The 20,702-nt window shown below is 43.5% G+C and overlaps 2 protein-coding genes across 5 annotated transcripts in view; both read left to right on the forward strand.

Moving 5' to 3' along the window:
- LOC105064844 (cytochrome P450 2J2) overlaps positions 1-4,750 on the forward strand; it is a 35,244-nt gene extending 30,494 nt beyond the window's left edge. Inside the window, exons 9-10 of one of the 4 annotated variants that reach the window (XR_012511226.1) lie at positions 1,304-2,922; positions 3,786-4,750. Coding sequence is in view for 3 of the 4 variants with exons in the window: in XM_074376380.1 (XP_074232481.1) it covers positions 1,304-1,482 (179 nt within the window). In the remaining variant the exon portion in view is untranslated. Of the gene's footprint in view, positions 1-1,303; positions 3,243-3,785 lie in introns of those variants that run through there. The other 3 variants (XM_074376381.1, XM_074376382.1, XM_074376380.1) reach the window with 3 other exon arrangements.
- A 4,407-nt stretch (positions 4,751-9,157) lies between these two features.
- LOC105064996 (cytochrome P450 2H2-like) lies at positions 9,158-20,702 on the forward strand. The gene is made up of 4 exons (XM_074376377.1): positions 9,158-9,446; positions 16,342-16,491; positions 16,873-17,032; positions 19,601-20,702. The coding sequence occupies exons 1-4, from the start codon at positions 9,241-9,243 to the stop codon at positions 19,649-19,651; spliced, it is 567 nt and encodes a 188-aa protein (XP_074232478.1). The 5' UTR covers positions 9,158-9,240; the 3' UTR covers positions 19,652-20,702.

The raw sequence follows: 20,702 nt of genomic DNA on the forward strand, positions 1-20,702 counted from the left end.
CAAGTGAAAAATGTTTAGCTCTATGAGAATAAAGGGTTTCTTCATAGTGCACTGGTGGTTCCTGATGGAACCAGTACTTTAAGCCTGGTTCCTGGTCTCTGGGTCCAGTTTTGTTGTGATATCTGGATTCTTCTAGGAGAAACGTGGGTATTTACAATTCAGCTGATTTGGTCCCATTTTCACGAACTTCCTCATTGTAGTATTTGTGATGGGGAAAGAGATGAGGATGAGGGGAAGTGAGGGTTAGACATGCTGTTGGGAAACACAGACACAAAATAAAACAATAATGACGTAATTCTGAAGCACGCTTACATGTATTAAACTCTTTTGCAGATATCCTCTAATTTTATTTCCTCAGCAACTCGTTACAGGCAGAGGACAACGTGGGGGCATGCACACAGTAACGGTTTTCCTAGGATGTTTCATTACATGGGGAAATACCAAGCAGCAAAAGCATCGCGTAGAGTTAGTGACAGAGAATACTCCCAGGGCAGGTGCGCAGGAGAATCTTTACAAGGACAGGGAGGAAATAGGTCAACGTGTTAACAAAGGTTTTGCCTGGATTATAGAATTATCAATATCTTTATTGTATTTATACCTTCACACTTTTTTTTTTTCTATTTGTGGTCAATGTGTATTACCTGCAGAGGAAGTAAGTTATTAAAACACACACACAGGATACTGTGGTTAAGACCAGTGTGGGGTGCTGTAGTGTAAGTGGGGTGAGGAGGGCATTTAGAAAGGGGAGGGGCGGCGGAAGCCTGGAGCAGGTGTCAGGTGGGGCCTACCCTGAGCGGGGGGATCATGGCAGAGAGATCCCAAACATTAAGAAGGAAACCCTGACGGAGGGGACAGGTGTCTTCCTTGTACCTGAGAAACGTGGCTCTAACATTTACTCGCTTTTCCTTTTCAATAATTTTCTTTTAAGATTTGAAAAAATAATTAACACAGTGTTTTGTTTGTCTTTGTTGTTTGCTACTGAAGTTTTGAAAGACTTTAGACTATATTCCACTTATTAAGACCAGCCAGACCTCTCACTTCTTTCTTCCACACCCTGAACCTTCACACCTGTGCTCACCTGCCTGACCCTTGGAGGCACTGGAGTGTGTGATTGTAGATGGATGCTTTCTATGCCTTGTTTAACTCAGGTGGTTTTGATCAAGTAAACCAAGTCTATAAAGCCCCAGGGCCCAGCAGGCCCTCCCTTCGCTCAGGTTTTTCAAGACGTGGTGGAAGGTTTCGGTCGTTGCTGGGCACAGACACCACCTGGGAAGGTAACTCATCTTATGTTTTTGTCTTTCAGGAAAGCGGGTGTGCCTTGGAGAGCAGTTGGCCAGGTCTGAATTGTTCATTTTCTTTACTTCCCTTGTGCAAAAATTCACCTTCAGGCCTCCAGACAATGAGAAGCTGAGCCTCAAGTTCAGAATGGGCCTGACCATCTCCCCAGTCCCCTACCGCATCTGTGCTGTTCCCCGGGAGTGAGGTTGTCCGGGAGGGAGGGGGAAGGAAAGCAGGAAGAGTTCCCAGGTCCCTGCAAGGCCCTGGTGCCTGCTGACAAATGAGGGAACAGAATGACCTGCCTCTGAGGACGGTCCTAGGACTTGGACTCAGTGGAAACTGGATCAGTCCTCACCCCAGCTTTTCCATGATTCTAGAAGGACAGGCATTTAAATTCTCCCTATGAAATAAATGGAAAATCCTTGGACACACATCCTGATCTATGGGATACACTGGGACCCAGAGCCAAAGGCAGAGTGACTACTTTTAGCCAGAAAACTTGAAGACCCATGACGGGTAGTAACTGAATTTTCTGGCCATGTAAAATGATTCCTTTTCCCCTCAAATCTCATTGGGGAGACTCTAAAATACGAACTCTCTTCCTGTCCAAGTACAACACAGATTTTGTTCTCTGCACTTTGTAGCTCTCTCATTCCTCATCTATTTTGGAAGCTCCAGGGCCCCCTTCCCTCTTGCTTTTTATCAGTGACACGTGGTGTGCAAGCACATGACATTTCATATGTATTCATGGATAAGGCACAAACTTTGTCAAAAAACCACCCAGGATGTGAATTTTTTACAACTCCTGTCCTGCGGAGAGACACAGACACACACTGCAGTGTAAGTTTAAAATCAGATTGGAGGTTGGAGGACTTATAAGCAGAGGAGCAGGACACTCAGGATTCCCTCAGTGTGTATGGGTGTTTCCAGGTCGGGCAGGGCTGGAATACGTGCACTGGTGAGAGGGGCCACCTCTCAGTGCCTTGTGGGTTTATAGACAGGAGTTGGGGGCTGACTAGGTGACTAAGTGACAATGACAGCTTCCTGTGTGAGTTTACATGTTAGATCAGGGCTTTGTTAGGACAAGGAACTCCAGAGGTCTGCCTGAGTGTCTGGCTCTCCTTCCCTGGAGATCATTCAAGCCCACTTGTTGCTAAGCTACCAAGAGGGAAGGTGGGGTACTGGAAATGAGTGTCCAGAGACATTGGGGTACTCTCTCCTCTACTGCTTTCTGTGACTTTGAGCAACATATTTAAACCACAAGCCTTGGTTTTCTTCCTCTCAAACATGGAACGGGGCCACCTATTACATTTCCCCATGCTTGTTCCCACGGAACAGAGTGATACCCCGGGATGGGTATTTTGTACCATCCTGGTCACACTGTGTTTTTGTACATTCCCCATGAGCTACGTGTGCTACTCTGAAAACCTAAGAATGTTTCACTTTTGTTTTGAAACAGATAAGAAATCACACAGGAATAAAGGGTCAAATGCAAAGTGTCACTTTCCAGTTTGGGGACTAAATCATTGATGATGCCTGCTACAATAGTCAGAGTCCAAAGAGAGGTTTCCCTTTGCCAAATGCATCAGGGTCCAGAGAGAGCACTGGGCTCTGATGCACATTAAACAACATTAAAAGACTCAGGTGGGTAGCACGGGGATTCAGATTAAATGGGGGTCACCGCTGTGTCATTAGGCTGCCCTGAATTCAATTCCAGGTTTTATCACTTATTAACTTTTGGTTGTGAATTAAACAGGCCATTTTACTTTCTTGATCCCATTTCCTAATCTGTAAAATAGAATAACACCTGCTGTGAATTCTGAGACTGGTTCAAAGATCTGCTGTCCTCTGGGTTGCCATCCTTTGTGGTGCTTCTCCCCATGGGACCATTGTATCTAACCACCCTGTTAGATGCAGGAATGACCATGTCATTGGCTTTGACCAATAAAATGAGAGCAAAGTTCCTCCAGTCACTTCTGACTTATTTTAAGAGCCAGTTGTAGTTCAGTGTTTTTTTTTCTTCTCTACCATGAGACCCAGCAATGTCCCAGATAAGTGTCTGTCATCCTACACCCAGGAGACAAATAAAGCAGAGTCATAGCTGATTCAAGGTGGACATATGATGTGAAAATTAACCTGTTTTGCTGTGAGCCACTAGGATTTGGGATTATTAGTTACCGCAGCATAAGTTATCCTAAAGTGTCTGACAAGCCTGCATTTTAGTTGCTAAGATGATCAAATATGTATGTGTGTGTGTGTATATATATAGTTATTTTGTTTAATATATATTAAATACATATAATATAAATTTGTGTTATATGTAAATTAAATTACATAGCATATAAACATTCATATATAAATATTGAATATAGAAATATAAATGTAATATGGATCTATATTAAACAAAGTAACAGTGTGCTTGGCATATAATAGATTAAACTGCAGTTGAAATGCTATTATCATTTTTCAGAGGAAGCCTCCAGTTACTTCTGTATCTTTTTTTCTAGGGTATGTGATCCTTTCCTCACTGGGTTCACAGAACAATATACTCTCCCCCTACTGACCTCAGGATCCTTATAAATCCTTTAGTGGGGCTGCCCCTTTGTCAACCCCCAGGACACCATCACAGGTGGTCCTGGTGAGCAGCAACCTCTGGAGGTGGGCCGTGTACAGCCATGTGAATGGCCTGCTCGTTAGCTGGGCACGTGGTGGTTTTGTGATCTGATACCTGCTCACCTCATCAATCACATCACTTCTCCTGCCAAACTGGTGAACTATCCATTCCCAGCAGGCCAGGTCCTTTATCATCTTCTTGTTTTTATATACTTTCTGTAATAAATGTCTAATTACACCCAGCAGACCCTGTTTAAATGCCAACTCTTCAGTGACATTTTCTGGACTCTCTCAGCCAGTTAGTTGATCCCTCCTCCATTCTCTGAGAATTTTATTCAGAAGTTTCCATCTCCTGTTTCCATGTAATGTGCCAGTGACACTGAGCTTTACGAGGGAGTGTGCCTTGCTCACCTAGGCTCAGGACCTACAGGTTTGGACCAGAGTAGATGCTTGATAAATGCTGGGACCTGGGACCCTTTACTGCAGTACTTATACCTGGGCAAACATATCCTCGAACAACAGAATACAGAGAAACTATAAGGGGCTAAAAATAACTGCATGCGCAGTTGGGGCAAATGATGAACAAGCAGATACAAAAAGGCCAAAACCCGACTGCCACTTCTGAGGTGTCAGGGGCAAAAGCCCTGTTCTGCCCACGGTCCCTGCACACAGCACTATCAAGGGGGTGGGCAGGCCACCTAAGCCTCCCTTCCTGGTGGACCCACCAGTCTGCCCCTACCCTCACCCCCTTTAAGGGACTAGTTCACCTCCCCTCAGGGAGCAAGCAAGGAAATGAGTTACCTGTTTTCACCACCTCGTGCTGCAGCCTGAGTCCCAATAAAGCCTTGCTTGAATTTCTCATCTGGCCTCTTATCAATTTCTATAGATTAGAGTCCAGGAACCCAGGTTAGTAAAAAGCCTACTGGGGGCGAGAGGTGGGAAGGGTGGGCAGCTGAGTGACTACGGCAGAGCAGACAGATTCACCGTGCCACCTGTCTGAGAGTCTGTCCTGCTATGCAGTGGCCGTTTGAGCCTTTGTCAGACACTCTGGAAGATGTGGACTTCAAAGACTGCTTGTTAAAGTCCCTCCTACTTCCACAAATCTGACTTCTGGAGAGAACCACTGAAATGGCAAAATAAGGACCTTGACCTTCAAAAAATCCGCTCCTCCATAAAAGGAAATGTTTTTAAAATCAACATTTCCAGGCTCTAGATTTTAACGAAAGTTCTTGCAATAATCACAGTTGTTGCAAACAAGTCTTGGAACAAACTGTGTGCTTTTGCTAAAGGAAAAACAAAACCCAAAAAGAGCTGACTCTCAGTAGGGCAGTGAGCTCTGTGGCATTTAACTTGTCCTGCTCCAGTTTTTCTCTCCCCAGCTCTTGAAAAGCAATAGTCTGGCAACTATGGTAGCTGAGAACACCACACACCAAGCAGGAACTGGAGGGAGCACCTCAAAGGCCTGGTGCCCGAAAAAAGGTCACTGTTGGCCTATCTGGCAGCTCCCTGGAAAGCCTCACCCTCCAGGCTTCTGTTTACTTGAACTGCCTCCATGTTCGGTCTGTGTGAACCACTCACTCTACAAGGCATTCTGGGTTCAAATAAACCAGGGACAATTGTACAGCCTTGCAGGAACCTCAGGGGGCAACACCAGATCTGCTACCAAGAGGATTAAAAGGAAAAACTGGGGAAGGAGATGCCCACTGGGGCTGCAGCAAGCTCTGCCATATCCCCGGGAACCTAGAAGGCTACCCACCTGCAAGGGCTGTGTGTGTGTGCCCAGGAGGGACCCGAGAAGCACTGGTGCCTGCATCTCTGGCTGACCTGGAGCCTCTGCACAAGCAGGACATTAGGGCTAAGACAGAGTGTGGCCCACCTGCTTGAGTGCTGACGGTGCACCCGTCTCACATGCAGAGCCCTGAGAGACCTGCTGGTTCAGGCCTTTGAGGAGACCTCTGTGCACACGTGAGCTGAACCTGCTGCTAACACCAGAGCATCCAGGGGCCTCACCTGATGAAGAGTGGAACTTTTACAGAATTAGTCCATGAAAATTACTAAACAAATAGCAGTAAAAACAACAACAGTAACAATAACAGACCCGGGGTGGTTTGTGATGTCCAGATTTCCCACACTGTCATGTACAATGTCAGATACTCAACACAAAATTATGAACCATGTGGAAAAAACAGAAAGCTATCATCAACACATGGGGTAAAAAGCAACCAAAAGAAACTGTCCCTGAAAAAGCCCAGACATTGGAATTACTAACACTTCAAATGAGCAGTTTTAACAACTGTAATTATTAATGAATTTTAATTGAGATTTCCTTTATATTTCCATTTAAAAGACTTTCATTGAGACATTTTTCTATATGTTTAAGGTGTACAACTTGATGTTTCACATGTTAAGTTCACAATGTGAAAGATCACCACAATCAAGCTGCAGAACTTATCCATCAGCTCTGTAGTTACTCATGTGTGTGTGTGTGTGTGTGTGTGTGTGTGTGTAGGAATTTCCTTCAAGACCTGTCCTCTGAGAAAATCTCAGCCACTCAGTGCAGTTCTGACTATTGTCATTGTTGCCAACACACGGCCTCTGTATTCTGCTCACTGAATTGAGACTCGAGGACAGAGTTTCGGATGAAGTAGAAAAGGCGGCTTTATTTCTTGGCTACGCAAAATTGTCACAGTGAGCTAATTAATGCCTTAAAGACTGCAAGCCTGCTGGGGAGAGAAAGCAGGGAGTTATATCTTAAAATTCAAGAGTTCAAGGGATCACATAGAGATTAGCCAATTGTTTTAAAGTTGTTCTTGTTTTTGCAGATGCAGTGGTCCCCTTCCCTCTGCTCGGTGTGAAATTCACCTTCAGCTTTGGGACCCTTTTAATATTCCTGTACCGAGAACAGAGGATGCATAGGACGGCGCTCTGTGGAAGAGAGCTGTAGAGAAAGGCTTGGGTGGCTTAAAGACAGGTTGATAAGTGCTTTCAGCCTTTTAAGGAGGCTGAGGCCTGGGATCTCCCACTGCAGGCTGAAGCCTGCAGCTTGAACAACAAGAAAAACAAGTAAACCACAAGGGGCCAAAAACGACTGCATGCATGAGCAGTTGGGCCAGTTATAAAGGACAAGATGCACAAAAGACCCAATTGTGTTTCTGAGTTGTTGGGGTCAAGAGGAGGGCACTGGGTGCAAAAGCAGTGCGCTGAGCAAGATCCCCACATGCAGCACCAGGGGGGTGTTGGGTGAAGCACCCGAACCTCTCTCCTCTCAGCCTAATGCTGGTCAGCAAGAGCATGAGAAAAACCTTTTAAACTATTACACAGTTTAACTGTTACAGATATCAGATGTCACCAATGCCAATAGGGTCCTGCTTGCTTGCACATCACTGGGCTGTGCATTAGATCTCCTGAACTCACACCCCAAGCTGAACGCTGGTACCCATGACAGATAACTTCCCACACACCCCTAGTCCAGCCATGGGCAACCACGATTCTACTTTCTGCTTTTATGCATTTAACTTATTAAGACTCCATGTTTAAGTGAGATAATGCAGTATTTCTTATTCTCTTTCTTATTTTACTCAGCATAATGTCCTCCAGGTTCACCATTTTTCCCAACACCACCTAACTCCAAGAAAAGAACTTCCTTTTTTTAAAGCTAAAAAAAACCTTCAGTGTGTGTGTGTGTGTGTGAGAGTAGGTGTGTATATATACATAAACATATGTGTATATATATATTTGTTCTCATTCACCCATTGATAGACACTTAGGATGGTTCCATGTCTTAGCTTTTGTGAACAATGCTGCAGTGAACCTGGGAGTGCAGAAATCTCTTCAATAGACTAATTTCATTTCTTTGGATATATGCCCAGAATTGGGATTACTTGATTATACGGTAGTTTGATTTTAAGTTTTTGCTCTACTATTTTCCATAATGTCTTTACCAATTTACTTCCCTACCAACAGTGTACAGGGTTTCCTTTTTATCCACATACTCACTGACCTTTGATATCTTCTGTGTTTTTGATATAGTCGTTCCAACAGGTATGAGGTGACATACCATTGTGGTTTTGATGTGCATTTTCCTAATGATAAGTCATGTTGAGCACTAATTTGTGTACCTGCCGGTCATGGGTAATTTCTTCTTTGAGAAAAATCTATTCAAGTTCTTTTCCCAGTTTTTGTTTGAATTCTTTTTTGTTTTTGTTTTTGTTTTTTCCTGCTGAGTTAGTTGTATGAACTCCTTTCATATTCTGGATGTTAACTGCTTATCCTTTTCTGGCTGTTAACTACTTGTCCATTATGTATGTATGTGTGTGTGTGTGTGTGTGTGTGTGTGTGAATGTGTGTGTGTGTATGTATGTATGTATGTATGTATAGTTGGCAAAGTTCTCTCCCCTTTCATAGGTTGCCTTTCCACTTTTGATTGTTTCCTTTGCTGTCCAAAAGCTCTTTAATTTAATGTACTTCTTTTCCAACATTGCATCATTCGTATCACTTACCTATAGGCAAGAACTTACTTTAGCATTTCTTGTAAGGCAGGTCTACTAGCAAAAAGTTCCCTCAAATTTTGCTTGAGAAAATTTTTACTTTTCCTTAACTGCTAGACAGAATGAAAAAGGGTGTCTGCATCATTTGGTCAGAAGGAAGCAATTTATGTAAAGAGGCGAGTTCTGAGCCTGGCATACAGTAAACACCCAAGACATGTCAAGTGCTGCTGTTGTCCTGACTGAAGTTACCAGGCGCCCTTCCAATATTGTGTGGGTGATTGAAAAACACAAAAGCTCAATTGTCTGTGGTGCTTTCTGAGATGCAATGAAACCATAAACTCGAGTACCTCCCCTCCCCCCAGCCCCCGCCCCCTAGTCTCAGGAATGAGGGACGCTCTGAACAGCAAATGAAAACACTCCTGGCCCAGCCTTTCAGCCCAAGTGTGTTCTTCCCGGAATCCTGCCTCTGGCATCTGGTGGGCAGCAATGCGCTGAATCCGGGCAGAGAGGAGGGAACCGGCTGGGGGAGGGTGGAGGGGCAGCAGGAGGCGGGGCCTGGGGAAGAGCCCAGGGGTTTAGACCACACGGATGCCAAGCGAGTGAGGCGCTGCAGAGGAGGGGCGGCTGGATTCTGGGGTGAAGTGGGCGGGAAGGTGGGCGGGAAGTACTGCGAGTTGCCGGGTGGAGAGGAGCAGCGGCCTGGGGCCGGGTGGGGGAGGCGCAGCCTGGTGGGGAGCAGCGAGTGGGAAAGAGCAGGGCAGAAGGGGCGGGACGGGGAAGGGGTGGGGCTGGGGGCTTAGAGTCACGGACCCGGGGGGACCGTCACTCTCAGAACGCGGAAGGAAGAGTGGACATCGCAGCCATGCTCGCGGTGGTGGGCTCCCTGGCGAGGCCCTCTGGGCGGTGCTCCGTCCCCGCACTCTCTTGCTGGGTGCCGTCCTATTTCTCTTCGCTGATTTCCTCAAAAGGCGGCGCCCAAAGAGCTACCCGCCTGGGCCCCCGCGCCTGCCCTTCCTGGGCAATTTATTCCACCTGGACTTTAAGAAGGGGCACCTGTTGCTTCAGTGGGTAAGAGCGGGGAAAGGCGCACGGGCGCGTCCTGACCCTGACCTGCAGGACAAGGGCCAGCCCGGGTACCGAGGGCTGGAGGACTCGGAGCTCTGAGGCTAATCCACAGTTGGCATGATTACACTTGCCCTGTCAATGGGAGAAATATTGTAAACTGTTTACTCTTTAAGTGTGCCAGACTCAATGTGTTTTTTAAAGTCATTTAATTGTGTCTTGTTACATATTATTGGGTCATTCTATTTGCAATATGATCAATTTGTCTTTTTAATAGTACCCTCCATGAAGGGGAAATTCCGGTACTTTTCCTCTGGGAGTCTGCATTTCCCATGTGTAAAATAATGATGTTACTACCTGAATTTTCACCACTTTTCAACTGAATTGCTGCCATCCCCACAAGGACTGAGTTCCTCACATTCAGCCTCCTTGCTCTGCAATCCACTGTCACTAAACTGATCATTTAAAATGACAGTCCTCTGCTTAGATTTTCTGCCTACTTCCCAGCTGCCTCCCAAGTTCAGACTCCCTAGGGAGCCCTTCTGATAGCCTCTTTCCACTTCTTTATAATCCTCTCCCATCAGGGCTTCCTAACTGTGGCCACTCTGAGTTCCCTAAAATTCTCTGCAACACCCAACACTTTCTCAAGAATCTTCAGTTGCTTCCCTGGCTCTCAGCCATGGTACCTTGCTGAGAGACAAGACTGTGACAGGTAGTTATGAACATTAAATAAACAGTGAATGGTAAATATTAATACAGCTAATAGTAGGTACCCAGCAAATATTAGTTCCCCTTTCCCTAGAAAGAACCTGGAGCACTTTAAACACAAGCCTATAATGTACACCCACGTTCAGATGGAGAAGGGTTTATCACTTTCGGGGAAAAACATCCAATTGGCACCATGAAGTGACAGGAGTAGTCATAGAATTATAAAGCTATGCTTCTAAACCTGTACCCTTGCTTAAAAAATGTGTTGTGGGTGGGGAGAGTATAGCTCAGTGGTAGAGCTCATGCAGGAGGTCATGGATTTGATCCCAAGTACATCAATTAAATGAAAAATAATTATAATAAATAAATAAAGCTAATTACCCCCTCAAAAGACACAAATGTTTAATTTCTAAGTATTGGGAGATTTTCCTATTTTATTATTATTTTTTCTGTTAATGTTTTCCGGTTTGAGTCCATTATTGTCAGATTTTATGATTTCAATTTTTTAAAGATATGTAAAAGGTTGGTTTTATGACCCAAGATACAGCACCATGCATACTTGAAAAAGTGTGTATTCTGCTGTTGTCAGGTGTTCTATACTATATGTCACTTAGATAAAATTAGGTGACTGTGTTCTTTATTTCTTCTGTACCCTTGCTGACTTCTTATCTACCAATTCTCAGTGACTAACTAGGAGAGGCATGCTGAAGTCTTCAAATAAAATTATAGGTTTGTCTACTTGTCTAGTCAGTTCTGATACTTTTCATTTATGCATTTGGAAGCTCTTTTATATGCTCATATATGTCAAAATTGTTATGTCATCTTGGTGAATTGGCTCTTTAATTATTACACAATGTCCCTTTTTATCTCTGATGATTTTCTATGCCTGAACTTTATCTGATAGAATATAGCCAGGACAGCTCTCTTTTGATTAGCATTTGCATTGTATATGCTTCTCCATTCTTTCACTTTTAACCTAATGATATTGTTATTTTTGAAATGAGTTTTTTAGATAGCATATAAGTGGGTCATTTCTCTTCCATTTTGCCAATCTCTGTCTTTTAGTTGGTAGATTTAGATCATTTGTATTTAATGTAATGATTGATATGATAACACTTAAGTAACACTTAATGTTCATTTTCTATTTTTCACTTTGTTTTTTATTCCTCTATTTCTCCTTTCCTGTCTTCCTGTGGATCACTTGAACATTTTTTAAGAATTATGTTTTAACTTATCTATAGTGTTTTTTGAGTATATCTCTTTGAATTGTGTTTTAGTTGTTGCTGTAAAGATTACATGCTATGCATACATAGCTTATGGCAGTAAGTATCAACATTTTAGTGCTTCAAGTGGCAGATAGACACGTTAAAATTGTTATATCCCTTTAGTCTCCCTTCTTTATAATATAATTGTCTGAAATACTATCTCTGCATCCATTGAGAACCACGTGAGACAATATTATAATTTTGCTTTTAACTGTCAAACACAATTGTTTCAATTCAAGAGGAGAAGAATAGTCTACTATATTTACCCACTTATTTACCCTTTCTGTTGTTATATCTTTTCTACCTAAAGAACTTTCTTTAGCCATTCTTTTAGAACTGGTCTACTGGCAAAAAATCCTCTTAGCTCTTTTTCATCTAAGAGTGTGTTTATTTCTTCTTCATTTCTGGAGTACATTTTCACTGGGTATAGAATTCTAGGCTGATAGTTTCTTTTATTCAACCCTTTAAAATGCTTTGCTATTTTCCTGACCTCCCTAGATGCTGATGCAAAATCTGCTATAGTTTGAATTGTTGTTCCCCATAAGTAATGAGTCATTTCCCTCTGCATGCTTTCAACAAGTATTCATTATTTTTAGTTTTCAGAAATTTGATGATGATAAGTCTTGGGATTGAAGTCTTTGGATTTATTGAGTTCACTCACAACTTCTTGGATCTGTAGGTTTTTTCTGCAAAGGTTGAGAGTATTTCAGCCATTATTTCGTCAAATATTTTTTTCAGATCTACACTTTTTTCCTTTCCCTCTGGTGCTCTTGGGCAGTGATGGCATGAGGGTAATATCTTTTGTTATTCTAACATAGGACCCTGAGTCTCAGTTTTTCTTCTTTTCTTTCAGTCTGTTTTCTCTGTGTACATACCCCAGCCCTGCAGACAGGAGGCAGGGGCAGGATCTACTCAGAGTTGCCTCTTGAGTAAACAGGTCAGAGAAGACTTTGATTAATGACCACGGACTGTCATCCAAGCCATACTTGCACATACCTACACATTTGTGTACAGCCATGACACACCCACTCATTCTCCCATTCTCTCTCGTCCTCTCCCTGCCCCCTCGCTCTCATTCTTACTTTTACACTCTCCCTGCTACCAAACTGTAAGTTCCTAGCACCATTTCAGGTTCATGTCTTTGCCTGAAACCTTATGCAATGCCTGTCAAATTCTCTTCAACACTCAGTAGCTTCGCAGGTAGTTACTTTTGCTATGACTCATTTTCTTTGGTGACAGATGAGGACAGTCATTACTACGATAGGGTGGTTGGGAAGTCAAATGAGATAAAAAGTGAAGGTGCTTAACACGGCACCCAGTGGATGTGGTTGTCTGTGACATGAGTGCCTTTATCCGGGGCATCATCCCTGCGCTCTCATCCAATCTGTCACCATGAATGCGTAAATCCATACCTGTTTGCACACTGAGCCCATTCATTCCCCAGAGTCTCCAGTGGCTGTGTGCCAGCTACTGAAAAACAAACTGCCTTTCACATCACTGCCCTCATACTTCCTCACAGTACCTTTCTAAGGAGGAATAAATTTCTTCTTTTATAGCTAAGGAGCTGAGGCGTAAGAAAGTGAAGCAACATTTCTAAGAGCTCACAGTTAGTCAACCACAGAGTTAAGATTTGCACGTGGCTCCAGAACTAGTGTGTGCTCTTCTCCACACTTGAGCTTAGCCCTACAGTGAATTTTCTGGCACCTAGAACTTGTTGAGGGAGGGGACGTTCTCCTCTGGTTAAACTCATATGGTTTACTAGGAAGTCCATGCTTGTTACACTGATGTTCATTAAACATCTAAGCCTCCTCTGGTGAGTCACATGTGCTGAATTCTCTCCCTTCACTAGACTATAAGATGCTTGAGCTTAGAGACCTTGTTTATTTTATTATAGTTATATGTTTATGTCTGGTTCTTGGGGCATATGGTGTATACTCAATTCAAAAAGGTTGAATATATGAATGAATGATTATAAGGAATGCCCATGTCCTGTAGTGGATTCAATCTGACTCTGGTTGACATAAAGAGAAATAGAAAAAGAGACAAATATTCCCATCAGACCAAGGTACACACACACACACAGACACACACACACACAGACACACGCACACACAGACTTCTTTCAGTAGAAGCCCCCCACATATACACAGCCTCCATTCCTGGACACACAGACGTGTGCATATTCAACTGTGACTCTTTTACTATTTTGCAGTTTGTGAAGAAATATGGAAACGTTTTTAGCCTAGATTTCTGAGTCATGTCTTCAGTTGTTTTAACTGGATTGCCCTTAATCAAAGAAGCCCTTGTCCACCAGGGCCAAAACTTTGTGAACCGCCCCATAACCCCTATTCGGGAACGTGTCTTTAAGGAAAATGGTAAGTATCTGGACTAACGTAAGACACCTATGTTGGATAGTCTTTGGTCCTTGAAATGTCCTTCTGAGATTGTAATTCTCCAACACTCGCAGGGTCCAGGCCCATCATAAAATTCCTGCCCCTGAAGAAAGCTGAGTGCCCACATTTCCCTGTTGAAGGCACTGCCTCAGGCAACCTGGCATGGTCAGCCACAAAGTCATGGATTTGAGAGAATCTCTGTGACCTGCATGAACTCAGTCTGGATGCTTTGACAAATCAGTGTTCACATCATTCAATTACGTGATGTGTCTTATAAGAAGAAGAAGAGGAAATGTGGTCTCAGTCTCTCTTTCTGCTTTCCCACTGATATCTCTTCCCTTAGGAAAACGGATGTGGATCTGCATCCTTCTGCTGATATTGTGGCTCCTCTTTCCTCTAACTCCTTATGATTTAATATTAAAGCTCAGCCCTGCAAGGTATATCCAGCCTTTGGGTCTGTGTTAGAGCAATTTGGCATGAACACTTAGAATGATCATTAAATACCTTACCGATTTAAAAATCTAAATGGAAAACCCAAATCTATTCTTCTACAAAAGCACCATTTTTTTCAAGTACTTCTCAATTCCTCTTTGGACTACTTTATCCATTATTTCTACATCCTCACTCTATTTATTATCTGCCAGATAAAGCCTGGTGTTAGGCAAGAGTGATGTAACTAACAGTGAGTAGAACAGCCAAAATCATTGTGTTATGCAAATACTTCCACTGAGAATGACAGTATCAACTACTCTAATATTTAAAGTCTCAGTGTTATGAAGGTGAGTGCACATGTACTCTTTTGGGGTATAAAATCTACTCTTGAGATTCTAAAAAGCTAATGGATATAAATGAAAATTAATGTGGTTAGGAAGCAGTCAGGCAGGGGGAACAGAATATGAAAAGCCTCTGAGGTGGGAAGGAGGACAGTGAACTTGAGGAACTGAAAGGGGCCAGTGTGGCAGCGCAGGGATTAAACGGAGATGAAGCTGCTGCGTTTGGCTAGGATCCTTCAGGCATGTTCTTGTTAAGATGTTGTTTTAATACAGACAAAATTGGAAACTATTGACCAGTTTAAGTAGAGGAAGGAATCGTCAGATTCACATTGTACATTTTAAAGATTTATCTAGGCTGCAATGTCAGGATGGAATAAAGGGAGCAAGGGATTATTGTGGCATTTTTGGTTAGAAAACATGGTAGCTTGGACTAAGAAAGTGGTAAGAATTGAAAGTACAGTGGATTAGACCAGGACAGTGGCTGTGAAGATATATGGATTTAAGATTTTCTGGAGGTAAGTCCAGTAAGACATAATGACCTAAATGGAGGGAAAATGAGGTATTGAGGTGGACACCCAAGTGGGCAGATAAAGGGAAGAAGGAACACCTGGGGAAAGACAAGGTGTGGGCCTGCCTGGGGCATGGGGGGAGTGGTGTGGAGCAAATCAGGAATTCAGTCATGGATACGCTGAGCTTGAACTCCTTTAAGGCAGCAGAGTCAGGTGCACTCCTGTATGTATGCCCAGTGCTGAGAGACAGAACTAGATGCTCACTATCAGTAGATGTCATTTACTATTTTAGGAGTTATGAGATTTTCTTAGAAATCGAGTCTAGGGTAGGAAGAGAAGAGGCCTGAAGATCATGAATCTTGAAGAACTGCATCATTTTGAAATTTGATAAAAGTAGATGAATTAACCAAATTATGGTAAGTTCTCTGTGGTCAGAGAATTAGGAGGAAAATCTGGAGAGTGAGGTGTCCTGAGCACCACTGGAAGAGAGTGTTTCAAGAGAGAAGTGTCTCAGGCAGCTGACGTATCCAGATGAGGTTGAAAAAGATCCTGGATTTGACAGGAGGCAGGGCCATTTCATGGAGAGGGTGGAGGCCAAAGCCAGACATTGAAAGGGATTGAAGAGTGCTCTGGACGTGAAGACTGAAAGGAGTGTCACCTCACCTGTGTTATGTAATAAATGATGGTCTATGGAACACACCAAGATTTTTTTGTTGTTCCCTTTTCTGTTGTTCTTTCTGAATTGACTCTTCATACTTCCTTGTTTTCTTGAGTGATTCATTTATCTCTTAAGTTTCAGATTGGATTAGGGCCTTGTCTCCTTATGAGTATGGATTTTGCCTAATCCATAAGTGCATTGTAGTATGTAGCATAAGAAACACTGAAGTATACTTAGATGATAAGTAATCGAAGTGTTGGCTTTGGAGTCAAGCAGCCTGAAATTGAAAGCCTGTTCAGGTGCTTACTAACTCTGTGTCCTTGCAGAGTTTGCTTTTATCCACTGTGTCTGAGTTTCTCATCAACAAAATTGGGGGTGGGGTGTTGGCAATAATGATAGAACCTAGGTCAGGGAGGTTCTGTGAGTACTAAATTACTCATTGCATTAAAAATACAAATTTATCTGGCATTTTAAGCACTCAGTAAATACTACTCAATATACCCACTGCTTTGGGATTATTTCTATGAATAGTATTCAAGTGCCTTAATGCCCTTTCCCTTCCTTCTCTTCATAATGTTGGCTTTCTTTTCCCCAGGATTGGTCATGTCCAATGGCCAGGTGTGGAAGGAGCAAAGAAGGTTTGCCCTGATGACACTGAGGAACTTTGGTTTAGGAAAGAAGAGCTTAGAGGAACACATTCAGGAAGAGGCCCGTTACCTCACCCAGGCAGTAGGGGAGGAGGACGGTGAGTGTGTCATAGGACAGTGAGTGTGTCATAGGACAGGTGCAGGAGACTGCGGCTCATTCCTTCACTGACCAGATGCTTAATAAGAGCCCATGTGCCTGCCCTGTGCCCAGCACTGTGTAGGGCACTAAGGGGATAACAGTGAACAACTAACCATGATCTGCCCTCTTGGAGCTGGAGAATTAGACACAAGAAGATGGGTGTGAACACATTATTGATTTTAAATTCTGGTCGTCAGTTTTACTCCCAGGCACTGACTGAGTACTTGCTGTAGGTCAGACCCTGTGGAGGGTGCTGGGGCCAGTATCAGAGGTGGTTCTGTGTCATGTAGGGTAGACTCTCAGAGGAAACAGAAAGACACCAATCATCCTCTCCCTCCAGGACAGCCTTTCGACCTGACTTCAAAATCAAGCATGCAGTTTCCATTATTATTTGCTCCATCATGTCTGGGGAGCGCTTTGACTATAAGGATGATCAATTCCAAGAGCTGCTGAGACTGTTGGATGAGTTCATACACCTGCAGATGTCAATATTCCGCCAGGTGAGACATTCTCACTTCCTACCTTGGATAAGGGTATTGGGCTGATGTCAGACACAGATAAGATGGGGTCTTCTTGGTTTTGTTTTTCAGTCTAATACATAACCTTTTAAAATTGTCTTTGACACAAACATATTTGAAATCAATCTGTTGTATTTACTGTTTTGAATAACTTTGTTAAATATTTACTACAGACAAATAATACTATTAACATTTGTGTAAAGTACAAACCTCCACATGACATTCTCTTCTGAATGCATGTTGTTTTCTTTAAAAGGCACAATATCTCCATCACCTTTGAGTCCCTCCCCTCCATGTCCCTTCCTAACCCCCCATGTCTGTCCTCCCTTGGAAGTTCTCTTCTGTGCCCTGTGCTCCCTGGGCACATTGTTTTGAGATTCATATATGAGTTGCTCTTTTTAGGAGTTCTGTTTAGTTTTCCATCCTGTGAATATGGCACTGTTTGCTATTCTTTTCTCTCCTGATGACTACTTGGGTGACTTCCACTGTGGGGATGTTGTGATTAAGCTGCTGTGAACATTTTTGTTCACTCGTTCACATGGACACATCCTTCCATTTCTCTTGCAGATTCACTTGGACATAAATAGTACTTAACGGTTCCCCAAGTGGCTTCACTGTTTACATGCCCATCCACTCTGGATGTGGTCAATCATCTACTTCTGTCAGGTATACACGTAGGGGGTTCAAGCCTCACCCCTTCTTTGCTGGGCCTGCCCTCCTCCTCTGTCCTGCTGGGCCTGTGAGTCTGTCAATAACTCTGCTCAGCTTCTTGGTCTCTCAGCCTCTTTTCTGGATTTGGAAGGAAATTCTAGGGATAATCAGCCCCAGGTGCTGAGGTATCCTGTCTCATGTCTAGAAGAGGGTTTGCTGTTATTTATACCTGACGAGCATCTTTGTCTGGAGCTTTCTGGACCCATCACACCAAAGGTGATAAAGCAGTTCCTATGAGTCCTGGCACATTAAAGGGGCCTAATGAATGTGGGCTTTTATGATTATTGTTAATGTTATTTTTGAATAATGTTCCCTGTTCTCACTTCTAATCAGGGTAGGCACCCGTTCAGTATTTCCATTTTCTTTCCTCTTCTTAGGACAGAGCCTAGAAAGTCATGAGATTTCAGGGGATACAAAGCTGCCTGTTCCTGGGGAAGACAGTTTCCTGGGTGGGGTGGGTGGGTATGATGGGGCAGTGGGGCAGGGGTAGAAGCATTTCTTAGAGACGCAAAGGAGACCAGGTACTTTGATGGACAACTACACACACCTTATCTCTGTTGACTTTTTCCAACAGTCCTTTAAGGTGAAATAAAACATCCTGATGTGTGCAAGGAGATATCGTCATGTCTAAGCAAATCCGCATACTGGTCCACAGGCTCTGTGTTAAGTGTGGGGTGGGTCTCCTGTCATGTGGTCTCCAAAATAACCCTCAAGCCTGACTGGCAGCCAGTTTAAGTAGTGAGAAACCACATTATTATTATTATTATTATTATTATTTTATTATTATTATTATTAATTACCAAAGTATCATAACTGGAAAACAACAGAGCTAACAGTCCAATTCCTGCCAGTTTCTCTTTAAATCTAGGCCATTTTCCATTATCTTATGCTATCTCTTTTTGACTAGATATTATAAGAGAAAATATATTTAAAACTACTCTATTTCACCATTAAACTCTCTTACCCACATGGAGATTACATCATAGTGGGGATGGACAAATATATATATACATACATACACACACATACATGTTTAACACAGATACAAGGATGCACAGACAGATAGACGTATATTACACACACACACACACACACACACACACACACACACACATACTAGTGATAATTCCAAAGAAGGAAAATAAAACAAAATAAAGGAATGGAAGGAGGGTGCAGAAGTTCTGCTAATTATAGGATCATCAAACAAGACAGGTCCAAGTAGGTGACCTTTGGGGAGCACCTTAATGAAGGAAGGGGCTGGAGTTGTGCAGATTTCAGAGGAAGACCATTCCAGGTGGAAGGAATAGCAAATGCAAAGACCTAAACAAGGACATCCTGGGTGTTACCACAGAGGCCGGTGGGGCTGCACTGTAAAGAGTAAGAGAGAGGAAGATGGCGGGGAGGATAGCAGAGGAGGAGACAGGGGTGTGAGGGGCCAGATCATGGAGAGCTTCAGGCCAGGAGAATGAGGTTGAATTTTTTTCTAAATGTCATGGAAAGTCACTGGAGGATTGAGAGCCAGAAAGTGAAGTGATCAATTAAACTGTTAAATGACCCGCCTGGGAGCTGAGCTGAATGGGGTGAAGGATGGAATCAGGAACCCTGCTGGGGGCTATCACAGCATCCACGTAGGAAATGCAGGTGTTTTGTACAAGGATGACAAAGCAGTTGGAGTGGTGACAGGTCGTCTGACACTGGTTATACTGTGGATGGAGGGCTGACATGCTTGGTCAGAGGGTAAGAAGAGGGATGAGAATAAGAAGTGTCAACGGTTACATTCTGTTAAAAAGTGGAAAACTAGTACCACCTTACCATGATTGTTTTGATTTTCTCAATCAGCTCCAGGATGTCTTTCCAAGGATAATGAAATTCCTATCTGGATCCCACTAAAGGGTCTTTAGTAACTGGGAGAACTGAAAACATTTGCTGCCTATGTGATTGAAAACCACAAGAAGGACTGAAATCCTGCTGAAGCAAGAGACTTTATTTATGCTTACATCCAGGAAATAGTGAATATGAGGAATCCAGCGTTCCTTCCTGAGTTCTGTATTCAGGCATTCAGGTGGAGGAGGGGCAGCAGAAGCCTGGATCAGGTGTCAGAGCACAGGGGGGATGAGCCAAGACCCGCCCTGCATGGGAGGTGGGGGGGGCGGGGGATGTAACCATCCCCCTTTTCAGCTCTTTTCTCTGTTTGCACTTATCCTCTGAAACCTCTGATATCAGTGTTCATTAAGCACCTGTTAAGGACTAGCCTCAGTGCTAGGGATTTGATGTAATGCTTCTTAATCTTCAAAGCAGTACCAAATACAGGGCCTACTTTAGGTGTGTTTCAGGTCGGTAGGATCATTTATTCACCGCTTATGAGTACTTATCCTCTGTCTCAGATTCTGCAACTACAAGATGGAACAAAGAAAATCTGTATAGTTTTGTCAGAATTAAGCGATTAATGCATAGAGGTGGCAGCAATGCCTGGCATATAATAAGCACCCAAGAAATGTCAGGCGCTGCTGTTGTCCTGATTAAAGTTCACCAGGCTTGGTTCCAATCACTGGACGAGAGGGTCATTGAAAAACGTGGAGCTCAAAGGTCTGCAGTGCTGTCAGAGATGCAACGGAAACCTAACCCTAGAGTCCTGTGTTCTCACAGAGAGAGAGGCTTTCTAAATAGCAAACAAAAAGGCTTCCAGCCTGGCCTTTTCCAAAATCCGAGCGTGTTCTCCCAGGAGTCAGGCCCTTGGCATCTGGTGAGGCATGTGGGCTTGATGGTGGAGGGTGGGAAGGAGAGGACCCACTGATGGGGAGGCTGCAGGAGGCAGGGCCTAGGAAAGGAGCAGGCAGAACTGGTGGTACAGGGAGCCCCATGGCAGGGGGGTGGGGGGGCGGAGTGAGTCCCTGAAGGGAGTGGTGTGGCTGGGATCCACTGGGGTTGCAAGGGCCTGGGG

The sequence above is a fragment of the Camelus bactrianus genome, chromosome 13 (genome assembly GCF_048773025.1).
Source record: "Camelus bactrianus isolate YW-2024 breed Bactrian camel chromosome 13, ASM4877302v1, whole genome shotgun sequence".
NCBI lineage: Eukaryota > Metazoa > Chordata > Mammalia > Artiodactyla > Camelidae > Camelus > Camelus bactrianus.

Coding starts and splice junctions, on each gene's coding strand:
- LOC105064996 (XM_074376377.1), top strand. CDS start 9,241: ATGCTCGCGGTGGTGGGCTCCCTGGCGAGGCCCTCTGGGCGGTGCTCC. Junction 9,447..16,341: donor GGCACCTGTTGCTTCAGTGG/GTAAGAGCGGGG, acceptor TCTTTTCCCCAG/GATTGGTCATGTCCAATGGC. Junction 17,033..19,600: donor AGATGTCAATATTCCGCCAG/GTGAGACATTCT, acceptor TTTCTCAATCAG/CTCCAGGATGTCTTTCCAAG.